This window comes from Sus scrofa, chromosome 13 (genome assembly GCF_000003025.6).
Source record: "Sus scrofa isolate TJ Tabasco breed Duroc chromosome 13, Sscrofa11.1, whole genome shotgun sequence".
Taxonomy (NCBI): domain Eukaryota; kingdom Metazoa; phylum Chordata; class Mammalia; order Artiodactyla; family Suidae; genus Sus; species Sus scrofa.
The window spans coordinates 29,730,271-29,742,602 of record NC_010455.5 but is presented as its reverse complement, the minus strand read 5'-3'; the positions used below and the strand labels follow the sequence as shown (position 1 = coordinate 29,742,602).

Below are 12,332 nucleotides of genomic sequence, written 5' to 3'. Positions count from 1 at the left end.
CCTCCCAGCCAGCCATTGCCTCTTCTGCTATAGTCACCATAGTCATTCCTTGTCACCCTCCTGCCTTCACTTTCACCAGTGCCATCCTTGTCCCCTGCACTATTTTTCATTCCTGTCACTGTCCCCATGTCATGCTGCCTATACCCACCGTCTCTTCCTGCATCCTGGTCTGGTGCTCCCTTCTTGTCCATCTTGGGCCGTTTCAGGGTGAGTGAGAGCTAAGGATGAATCTGCCTTATACTCAGCTCGGGGCTGAGGTTGGGGGTCAGAGAACTGCACGCACGCACGTTGACTGTAGGCTCTGGGAGGCTGCCTCCTGCCCTGGGCACCCTCTTTGTCCCTGGCCCACCTCAACAAGCCTCCTTCCTCTCTTTCTGAATCTGTCCTCGCCTCTGTCTCCATCCCAGGATCTGTGTCTCATCTCTGCCAAGGTCGGGGTCCCGTCTCCAGTTTCTCCATGATGGCCCAGGGGAGCTGGTTCCTCCTCCCAGCCAGCGTGAACTGTTTGCCTGAGACAGTTGGTCCATCCAGTCAAACAACCACCCAATTCAGACTTCTCGTCTGACTGACGGGTTTTTTTTTCCCCTGCTAAATTTACTTGCATTTTTGACTGAATTGGCCATTCAACAGAGGTTGTGTCCACATGCCCCTGCCCCGCCCCAAGCCAGCAGATGAACAGGCTCCCAGATGGACACGCACACAGAGCCAGGAGCACCCGGACATGCGCCTACACACATGGGTCACAGTCTCACGGACACACGTGAACGCACAAGATGACACACGTCCACATGATCACACGTGTCTTCCTATCCTCATACCCACACTGCCCATGTCTATGCGCTCACACACACATTCATACCTCGTACTATGGGGACACAGTCTGTGCACCCTTAAATCTACTGTGGGGACATCTTGGGGAGAAAGAGGCCAGGGCAGGGGCCCTACCCAGCAGCCTGGGGCAGCCATGGCTCCTCTCCTCCAAGGCCCGCTCATCCTCCTTCCTCCGCCCTCAGCCTCTAGGTGGGGCTTCTGGTCATCTGGGGCCGCTGCTATGCCCCTGCAAGCTTCAGTAGCAGCTCCCAGACCCTGATCCTAAAAGGGGACTCTTTTTTTTTCTTCCAAGGACAATAAATATTTGCTCTTTGGGAAACTGCTGGTGGGAGAGTACAGGGTTTGGCCCAGCAGTGGGGAATGTCCAGGGCAGTTCAGGGAGGCCGCAGGCCGTGCTGGGGGAGATGCTAGGCCCCTTTGGAAGCTAGACCAGCAGGCAGAACTGGGGGGCCAGGGCTAGGGCTGCACCTCACTCCCTTCCTTGGACCCTGGCCCCAGGCTTTTGTTTTCTCCGTCGCTTTGCCCAGCATGATGGCACCCCCCATCCCTCCCATCTCAGACCCCTCTATCCCAAACCTCATCTCTTGAGAGCCTTTTAGCCACTCCCATCCATTTTGTCAGCACCCCGTCCCCTTCCCATGCACTCAGATTTTCATTCTACCTCCTTATACCAGCCATTGAGGGCAGGGCGATTGCCACCCCAGGCCAGGCCCCTAAGAGCAGAGACTGCCCCTCTGACTGGGCCCCCAAAGCCAAGGCTGTGCCTTCCTTCCATAAGAGACCAAGCCTGGCCAACAGTGTTCCCCACCCTGTCCCCTGTGAGGCCCTGGTCCCTGGAGGCTCCTGCCTGCCCACCCCTCCCTCATCCTCAATTGGGCTCCCAAATATAGCGGCCGTGGTCACAGCCGGCCAGGACACCACAGCCCCAAGCGTCAGTCCTGGGACGGGATCAGAGGGGCAGGAGCTGATTATAGGTCCCTGGGCCAAACCCAGGGCTTGCCTGCCAGCCCGCTGGGCCCTGCCACCCCCACCCCCAGAACCACAAGGTTGGAGCATCTGGTCCCCGTCAGCACAGTGGGCAGAGGGAGGGGCCTGAGGGGTGTGTTTGGCCTGCTGAGGACAGAGTTGTCTGTGTGTGGCTTGGGGGTGGCAAGGATGGGCTTGTCACTGCTCGGGGCCATGACTGGCCTTTGAACCCAGGATCACCTTGCCCCACCCATGGCCATTGTACAGATGGGGAAACTGAGGTCAAGGGGAGCCAGGACCAGCCTGGGTCACAAGAGCATGAGGAGTCTCCGGCCTCCCCCTTGGCTACTCCTTCCCATCTTTTAAGGCCTGGGGCTGTGCCTCCGGGAAGCAGGCCACATCCTGTTGGTGGCAGAGCAGCCCTGCTGGGAAGTCCTCCTTGGAGTCAGACTTTCACCCAAGGCTCCAGGGGCGTGGGATGGCGCAGAAATTCCTCTCCTTCTCTGGGTCCTCGTGGCTGCCTCGTGCCACCTCTAGCCAGAGTTACTGGGCAGCCTCCCGCCCCTCTTGGGCCCTGGTCCCCTTATCTGTGCAGCTGGGCAAGGACTAGGAGCTCTGTGTAGGATCTGTATTTGCAGGCACCTATCGTGCATGGTGAGGTCACATCTATGTGGAAACACATGTGTCTCCTGGAGGAGGAGCTGCAGCCCACAGGTCTACCCACGCCCAGATGGGGTCCCTAGGACCTGCTGCACAGCAACATTTGACCTACTTCTAAGGCTCTGGGTCTGGCCCAGGCCGCGTTCTCGACTCCTCCGGGAAGTTTGGGCCTGCGTCCCAGCCCAGAGGCCGTGGGCCAGGAGGGGCGGTTCTGGGCGGGCCAGGGCGGTCTGCTGAGCCTGTGGCCAGGGGGACAAGGGCACGTGGGGAGCCCGACCCTCCTTCTCTGCCTCTGGTTCCTGGGCCCAAGGGACAACCAGGCCTCACCCATTCCTCCCTCTCTTTGCTCCCCACCACTCTCCTCCACGTGGCCACCATATTCTGAGATCCCCAAATTGGCTCTGGACAGGATGAGGGACTTTCCTCATGCCCCTCTGAACACTAGCAGGAAGGTCTGCCAAGCACTCACCCCTGCTGGTTGCCAACGGTTTACCCCTCCCCTGCCCCTGCCTTGTCTACACAGGGCAGGAGGCAGTGCCAGTCTGGAAAAGCAGCAGCCCCTGTCCTGGCTGAGACAGGGTCTGGGGTCTGGGGACTGGGTTTGGGTTTATGGGACTGGAGTCTGGGTTTGAGTACTGGGTCCTGGGTCCTGGGTCCTGGGTCTTGAGTCCTGGATCTGGACTCTGGGTTAGAGTCTTGAGTCCTGGGCCTGAGATCTGGGGTCCGGAGTCTGCATTTAAGGTCTGCGTTTGGCATCCTGGGTTTTGGAGTATGGGCCCCAAGAGTGGGATCTGGTCCTGGGCTCCGGATTTCAGGATCTAAGTTTGGGGTTCACATCCTGAGGCCTGAGTCTGGGTTTGACATTCCAGGTTCCAGGTCTGGAGTCTGATGTCTGGGTTGGACCCTGGGTTCTGAGGTTAGGGTTTACGATCCAAAGACCTGTTCCTATCCCTTCTGCGCCCCCTGCTGGCTGCTCGTCATGGTCAAGTCACTGCCTTTACCACGGGGTCATCTCTACCACTTCATGCTCCTAAGAGGAGACTCAGCCATGGATAGGGAGTGGCACAAAGAGCAGGCCTGAGTTGAGGTGGTGGCAGGTAGGCTGAGGGGCAGCTTCTGGCTGCATTGCTGTCCAAGGTGCCCCCGGCAGTCACCAGAATTGTCAATCAATCAGCAAATCTCCCTTTACCTTGCTCTAGGGATGGGATTTGGCAAGGGGTTCTGGTCCCTCTGTGAGAGAGGTAGATAAATTGAGATGTTAGAGACATTTGCTTATCCACCATTTATGGAGTGCCTACTGTGTACCAGGTTCTGTTCTAGACTCTGTGGATGTACAGCCATGGAAGACCAAAATCTCCTATGCCAGCTGACATTTATGGGAGGGGGCACACCCTCAGGAGACAAAATTACAAGGAAACAAGCTCCTTTTAGGATGTGCAGATTTGGGAAGTCAGCGTGAGAGGCAGGGCAGAGGGAGCAGGTCCAGGGTGGTCTGAAGAGGTTTCCCAGAAGAGGTAACATCTCATTGAGACCCAGAAGTGACAAGGAGCCAGCCATGTCAGGGTCCTGCACAAGGGTACTGGGGGGAGGAAACAGCCTGTGCGAAGGCATGGGGGCTGGAGAGAATTTGGAGGTGAGTGTGGCCATGGGTCTATTGCCTCTATCCATGGGCCCCTCAGAAGTCAGGACCCATGTCTTTTGCAGCTGGAGGAGGTGGTAATGTGGCTCCCCCCCTGGGTGGGGGAGGCTCTGGAATGTGCCATCTGTATCAGACTGGGCCAGAACTCAGACACTGGAGCTAGAAGAGTGAAAGGGGAAGGATCCAGACCCCCATCCTTCCCCCGATGCTCTTTAGGTCCCCCAGGCCTTGACAGGAGCTGGGCTGCCATTCCTAAAGGGCATAGAGCCCAGGGACCTGGGAAAGAGAGGTGAGTGCCAAGCCTTGTGTGGCTTGTCTTTGCTGCCCACTGCCTGCCTCTCCCTGTCACAAAGCTCCCTCCTCTGTTCACCTGCCATCTCCTGATTTCCTCTTGTCCTGGACAGCCAATCTTGCTGGCAGTCAAGGGAGCTGATCCCTGCAGAATCCCTGCTGGGGGCTTAGTATTAGTTATGGGTTGAGAGTGGCCTATGGGGTTAGCCTGGGGCACTGTTGCTCCCAGGAGCCAGAGCTTAGACAGTGGAAGGTCCAGACCTGGCCTCCATCTGAGCTCTTGAGAGAGAATGGAAGATGTCTCTGTACACAGTGTCCCCACTGCAGGACTACATCTGCCCTGTGTATGAGGGAAGGGGGACCAAGGCACCCCTTCCCTTCCCCCCTCACCAGACAGAGGAAGGTGGCTCTGGCGGGCGGCATGAGCCTGCCTACACTGTCACAGACCTGGGAACTGAGCCTCAGGAGGCCCATTGTCACTTGTCTACCTCTGTTCCAACTGATGTTGAATGGTTTCTGAGGGATGGTAGTTGTATGTGGATGAATTAATGAGATCGGGGGTCTAGGTGCCCCTTGTGCATGTCCTTGGCCCTGGGCCTTGGTTTCCCCCATGGTGACTGAAAGGTAGTGTCTTATTGGCTATGCCTGTGGGTGGTTGGAGTGCCCATGGGACATCTAGAGTCAGTTGTCCTGAGGGTCAGCTGGCCTGGGTGAGCGGGCTGCCCCAAGCTCTCTCTTTGTGTGTCCCCTTCTGTCTGTCTTCTCCTTGTGGTATTTCTGGCTGGTCTCTGTGGACCCTCCCCCACCCCTTTCTTTCTCAATACTCTTGCCAAACATCTGGAAGAAAAGTGAAAAACTTGCCTCTCCCCCAGCACCGGATATTGTCAGATTTCCAGATGTGGGGTGTTCTGCCCTCCAGATGAGGGGAGGAATGTCCTGTGTTCCAGCTAGGAAGGGACCTGCCCTCATCCCTGGACCTTATCCTGGGTGTCCCCCTTGCCATGAGGCTGAGTGACAGGATGAGAGGGACCTGGGCTCAGCGAGAAGTCGGGGGCACCCAGGTAGAGGCTCCAGGGACTTCTCCCCTCAGGCCCCAGCCCCAGCGCGCTGTACACCCGGGAAATCCCTGGGGGCCTGCGGGAGGGCAATGCCTCTGAAGTTTCTCTCAAAGGCTTCAGGCATTTAAAAATAACCAGGAACACCTCCCCCCGCCCCGACACAGACGCTGGGCAAGGAACAGAGCCCAATGTGTTTGCAAGATGTCCCCGCTCACAGAGTTCTGGGCCTGGAAGGGCTCGTGGTACCTCAGCCTTCCCACTTCCACCCACCTCCCCGAATGGCAGCCCAGCCAGGCTGCCTTCTGTCACTACCACTGCAGAGGGCTAGGCACTCCAGGGTGGTACTGGAGGGAGGGACAGAGATGAGCACCCTGGGCTGGTCACCAGGGGGCAAAGATTGCCCAGTGCCCTGGCGTCCTTCAAAGAAGCAGACCCCTTCTGGGCCCCTCCAAAAGGCTCAGCAGAGGGCAGCACGCAGAGGTGGGAACAGCTTCCTGGAAAATGGTGCCATGGGGCTGAGCCCTGAATGTGCCAAGCAGAGGAGGGGCAAGGGCAGAGGGTACAATGTGTACAGGGTCTGGTGAGGAGCAGGCTCAGAGGTGTGAAGGGAAGGTGGGTCACGGGGAGCTGTCGAAGAGGGGCAACGTGAGGCCGAAACTGAGAAACCAGACTCAGGGCCTGGCAGGGGCTGGTACAGGCGGCTGCGGAAGCTGTTTGGCTGTTTAACTGGGCTGAGCGACTGCTCTTGAGGGAGCAGACCCCATTCTCCTGCCACTTGGGATGTTCCCAGAGACTGGGGCTGCAGCTGCCTGCGAGCCATGACCAGACACACACAGGCGCAATAAACACCCAGACACAAATAAAGAAGCAAAACCATCCGCCGCATATACATAGCCACAGCACACACGGACCCACACACGGAAAGACACCCCAGACAACACACACAGATGCACACAAACCCTCCCACCATAGATACATGGAGACCCCCCCTCCATATAAGTGCCCAGACATACAGAGACAACTCACACAGACATGCACAGATCATCCCCCCTCTGCGTAGACACACAGGCATGGACACAAAGGAATTCAGTGCATAGATGGGAAGATTAACTCAAGAGGTGCACTTAGGTAATCCCAGTTCTTCTGCCCCTGACACAACGCACAACACACACTTGTCCAGCCTTCTACACCTGTTCAATTTCTCACCTGCTGAGGGGCAGCGAGGCTCCTATGTGTGTGTGCATGTGCTTTTGAGTGTGTGTGTACGGGTTGAGCAGTGGCCCCTGTCCTCCCCTCCCCCTCTGTCTCCTCAACAGGTGATTGGGAGGAATGGAGAGCCCTCCCTCTCCCCCATCCATTCCTGAGCCTTAACAATGCCTTATCCAGGCCCCAAAATAGCCCCTGAGCCTAGCCTGTCCTTTTATGGCCCTGTCCCCATTGTGCCCTGCGGGGGTGGGGCTGGGGTCATGAGATGTCTAGGCAGGATAAAAACCGGTTGCAGTTGCAGGAGGCTCACCTACCCTGCTCTCTGCTTTCTTCTCTCCACACCCCTCTCTGTGCTTATAGCCTCCATGGCTCCGAAAAAGCCAGAGCCCAAGAAGGATGATGCCAAGGCAGCTGCTAAGGCGGCTCCAGCTCCTGCACCTGCGCCCGCACCTGCACCTGAACCCCCAAGGAACCTGAGTTTGATGCCTCCAAGATCAAGGTGGGTGTGGGAGCTGGGTTTCGGAGGGAAGGGCAGGGCAGGTAAGTGGATCCCAGAGTGGTCTGCACAGTGGCAGACCAGGCTCCAGAAAGTGAGTCCTGAGCTGAAGTTGGAAGCTTCAGGCATCAGGAGGATGTGGTCAGACATCAGGCAAGACTCCCCCAGTGTTGCTGAAGGGACTGTCTTTTTGGTGGCTTTGGAAAGTGACTCTCCGTTGTCCTCCCTGGACCTCATATCCTTGGAGAATCCTGGGACCGCCTGTGCTCCCATCCCTGCAGCCAGGCAGGGATCTTTCTTGTCCAGCTGTGGGATCTCAAGTCCATGCCAAGTTCCCTAGGGTGGACGGGATGAGGAATAAGGGGAAGCGAGGCTGGGTCACACTCCCCCTGCCAAAGTGCCTCAGCCCCAGATCTGGCGGGATATCAGCTTTGAGGTGGGGTGAGCCACAGGCTGGGTAGGTCATGGAGGAAGCTCGTCACAGAGCTGTGACCAGTGGCCCTAAGAACCCTTCCCAGGCTGGGCTTGGAAGTCTTTGTCAGAGTCTAAACTTGGAGAACGAGCCGTGACTTCCACCTGTGGCATCTGCATAGTGGCACGCACCCTGTGTCCTGCCTGTTGCCTGTTCTTGGCTGGCCACCGGTCACTGCTGTCCTGGCTGCTGGCAGAGAAGCCCCAAGGAGCTTTCCCAGCCCTTCATGGTTCCCACAGGCCCAGCAAGACCTGCAACCCACCTACACAGATCCATCTCCTCTCCTGAGCCCTTCCTAGAGGCACCTATCTCGTCTCTCAAGACATGGGTTCAGATCACAACTCTGCTCTTGTTCAATGGCTGCTCTAAGCCTTGGTTTCCTCAGTTGCAAAATGGGACAAGAAGCCCTCCTCACAGGCTGGGTGGGAATTATTCATAGAAAGTGCTCCCTGGAGTTGGCTCTGACTTCCAACCATTCCCAGGCCTCAGGTTTGTGTCCCGCAGGCCCCCAGGTAAGGTCAGACAACCCTGGGCCCATGGTGGTGGCATTGTCTGGTCTCACTGGATCTGAGGTTGAACAGATTCCCCTCTGAACGGAGGAACTAGTGAGGCCCCTCCTATGACCTTTGAGGGAAGCTGTACCAGGAGCCCAGGGAACCTAATCTGGGCAGGCTTCCTGGGGGCCCCCAGGAACAACAACTTTTTCTACCTAACATGGAGTCGAGCCAGAGAGCTGGGAGGGACAACCTGGCAGGATGATAGGGTGGCAGAGGCAGGATCCCCCTCTGCACCGTGTGCACTATGGAGGTTAGCGGGGGTGGCAGGGGGGGTGAGGGGACAGGAATGGGACTCCGAGGGAGCAGCAGTGGGAGAGGCGCCAGTCAAGTTCTCCTCCCGCAAGCTTCTTTCCCTCGTGTGACCTTGACCTTGGGGCAAGTAACTACTGTGGTAAAAATAGACCTGGTATCGAGTGAGGAGGGGGAAACTGGGTCCCAGGAGGCCTCCTGACCTCAGGTAGCCCTGAAGCGGCTTCAGCAAACACTCAGTAGCACAGCCCTGGCCCCCTGCTGTGCTATGCTGCGGGAGTGCCCTGGGTTTATGGGAGGGTGTGTGTGACTCAGGTGTAGGCAGGACCATGTGAGTGATAGTGCCCCGTCTTGAGGGCTCTGTGGGGGGCAGACACATGTAAACAGGTGCACTCACACCTGTGTGAATGTACACACACACACACACACACACACATGCACATCACACACACACACACCATCCTGCAGATATGCTCTCATGCTGACAGGGCTCTGGCCTGTGCCCTTGCCCCTGCTCCTCCTGCCACTGCCTGCCCCCGCCCCAGTGAGATGAGGCTTCCCATGTCACTCACATGGAGAGCCCTGCCCACTGGGCCCCAGGCCTGGCAGAGTTGGCAAAGCCAGTCTGGTCAGGTCTTGTGGCCTTAGGCACATCTGTCAGGACCAAGGGCCTCAAGTAAAGCCCACCCTGGGGTAGGGTTTCAGGGACCAGGTTGCTCTTCTCACCACTTCCCCAGATGTGGCCCATCAGGTGTTAGGGTCTACGCACACATAGACCCAAGGCCCTCGGGTGGAAGCTGGGTTAATGGAGTGTAGATAGATTGGAGCGGCTGAGGGGTTGAGGCCTGGCCCCACTTTCTGAGCCAGGCACTCAGAATCTTTCGGGGTCTCCTTTCAGATCGAATTTACACCGGAGCAGATTGAAGGTGAGTGGGGGTCTTGAGCCCTAGGGCTGCAGGGTTGGGCCCTGGGTCCCCTGGCTGAGTCCTGCCAGCAGTGCAGGGTGGGTCGGGTGGGCTGACTCTGGGCATATCCACAGCTCTTGTCCTTTCCTGGCAGAGTTCAAGGAAGCCTTCATGCTGTTTGACCGTACACCCAAGTGTGAGATGAAGATCACGTACGGGCAGTGTGGGGATGTCCTGCGGGCACTGGGCCAGAACCCCACGCAGGCCGAGGTGCTCCGTGTCCTGGGGAAGCCAAAGCAGGAAGGTTGGTACACCCAGCCTGAGATGTCCCCTTCAGTGCCAGTCTTGCCAGGGTGGTTCGCTATACCATCTAGTCCCACACCAGTTTGCCAGGGCTTGTTGTAGGGGACTGACAACGGCAAACTAGCTGCGATGGCTGGTGTGGGAGCAGGCCAGGGACCTGGCCTCAGGCTCCCATATGCTGTCCTTGTGGGGCGGGGTCAGCTTCCCTCACCATCTTGGCTAGAGAGGGTTTCCTGCTTTGCCCCATGGAGGATTAAGACCAAGCCCTCACCACAGGTCTAGAAGTTCCAAAGAAGTTCTCTAACTGACCCAGCTGCTCCTGACCAAATATAGGTGGCAGGGAGAGTAGAGAGAGTGGGTCTATTAGGAAATTACACTAGCAAGGGGCATTTCCCCAAAGAGAGCAGAGGCGCTGGACAGAGCCACTGTTCTTGTGAAGGGCTGAGGACTCTGAGTAATGCATTTCTCAGTTGACTGTAAAGTACCTTGTGAGAGTGGAGTGCTTTGTAAATGGCAAACTGGTGTAGAGTGCTTTGGGAGCCGTGTGAGGGCAATAGCTCCTCCTCATCAGACAGATGGGAAAGGGTGCCCATCCAGCCCTCTGAGCCTAAAACTTGGGCCATCTCTCCACAGAGCTTAACTCCAAGATGATGGACTTTGACACGTTCCTGCCCATGCTCCAGCACATCTCCAAGAACAAGGACACGGGCACCTATGAGGACTTTGTGGAAGGGCTGCGCGTCTTCGACAAGGAGGGCAATGGCACGGTCATGGGTGCTGAGCTCCGCCACGTGCTGGCCACACTGGGTGAGGGCAGCCTCCTCCCCACCTCACTCCCCCTTCCTGGGGCATCTGGGAGAAAGCTCTCTGTCACCTGCTGGGCCTGTTTTTCACTTGTGAAATGGAGAGCGATGCAGTCAAGGTGCCTCTATGGCAGGCAGCAGAAATGTAGGGAATTTAGAAAATGAGGTGGGGGATAAAGAAAGCCAGTTGGTATGACTCATAGAACTGGAGGGGACAGCTCTGGGACAGGTGGGGCTGGGAGGTGCAGGGGGATCAACTCAGTCCCAATGTTCATTGCCTCAAGGTAAAATCCCAGGGCCGTGGCACCTAAGTGGTCGAGTAGATAACGTGCCTGCCTCTTGGGCTTCCTGACCTGAGTGCCTCCTCCTCCTCCTCCTCCTTCTTCTTTTTTGAATCTATTTAAGACCACACCTTTGGCATATGGAAGTTCCCAGGCTGGGTGTAGAATCTCAGCTGCAGCTGAGGCCTATGCCACAGCCACAGCAACACCAGATCTGAGCCACATCTGCAACCTACACCGCAGCTTGCAGCAACGCTGGACCCCTAACCCACTGAGCAAGGCCAGGGATCAAAACCGTGTCCTCATGGACACTGTGTTGGGTTCTTAACCTGCTGAGCCACATTGGGAACTCCGGAGTGCCTCCTTCTTAAAGAGACTTTTGCCTATAGCAAATGTTCATCAAGCACCTATTATGCCTGCTCAAAGCAACCTTTTCTTGCAGCGAACATTTATTGAGTGCATACTGTGTGCTCAGCCCCGTGCTGGTCTCTGGGGTTGTGTGTGTATGTGTGTGTTGCTGTGGGGGTAAGAGGTGTGAGGGAAACCGCAGTTGGCATTCCAGTGGAGGGACCAGCGCAGCCCACACAAAAACCACAGAGACAGGAAAGTGTCAGACTCGTTTGCAGAACAGTGGTCATGATTCTTGGTCTCCTCCATAGTCATGCCCCAGGGTCCCCAGCTCCATCCTGTGGGTTCTTCATCTAGCCTCAAAGGGCTGCCCTAAGGGATTTTTTTCCAGGGAGATGGGGGACCTGGCCTCCCTTGATGAAGGGAGACCCACCAGCTCATGGAGAATGGAGGACAGAGGACAGAGTATGCTGATGACCTGAACACCAAGGACAGAGTCCAGGGTTGGAGAGGGCTCCAGGCCCGCATCCCAGGCTTTGTCCTTTCTGACTTGTCACTGATTCTCATGGTCTCAGAAATGGGGGTGATAGCCCAGGCCTTGTGTGCAATGCTGGTTGTGCCAATATGAGATGTGGGAAGGCTAGAGAGACACACCCACCATCCAGGGGGGCGCAGGGTTCCCCCCACCCTTCATACCTTGGCAGTGCTGACTCGGCCTTCCACCCCTGCCAGGTGAGAGGCTGACAGAAGACGAGGTAGAGAAGTTGATGGCTGGGCAAGAGGACTCCAATGGCTGCATCAACTATGAAGGTAAACTCAGCAGGGCAAGGAGTCTACTGGGTGGGGGGGGGGCTTGGGGATCCTAGGTTTTTACCCTTGGCTACCCAGGGCCGAAGCCCTGCTGCTCACTCTTTTCTTCTTTCCAGCATTTGTCAAGCACATCATGGCCAGCTGAACCTCTCACCCCAGGTGAGACCCCCAACCCCCTGCTCCCTTCCAAACCTGTTGCCACCTTTGCTGATTTCAGCCCTGTTTCCCCCTCATGCCTCCTTTGTCCAAATCCCCTGCTGCCACCTCCCCATCTTCATCAACTCCAGTTCTCAGCTGACATCCTGCTGCCTTGCTCGCCCCCCTCCACTGTAACCTATGACCACCTTTGCTCTCAGGGAGCCCAGGGGAGGCCATGCTGGGGACAGTTCATCTCCCATGGGTGATGCGGACACCAGTGGCCTGGCGTTGTGGGATGGAGGGGAGCACACCAAGACTC

The 12,332-nt window shown here is 57.2% G+C and overlaps 1 protein-coding gene across 1 annotated transcript; it reads left to right on the top strand.

The window, feature by feature from the left end:
* Positions 6,987 to 12,332, top strand: MYL3 (myosin light chain 3). The gene is given in 8 exon segments (NM_001278773.1): positions 6,987 to 7,112; positions 7,115 to 7,150; positions 9,324 to 9,351; positions 9,485 to 9,634; positions 10,267 to 10,440; positions 11,798 to 11,875; positions 11,992 to 12,034; positions 12,232 to 12,332. Coding segments are annotated over 7 exon segments (591 nt in total). The 5' UTR covers positions 6,987 to 7,016; the 3' UTR covers positions 12,021 to 12,034; positions 12,232 to 12,332.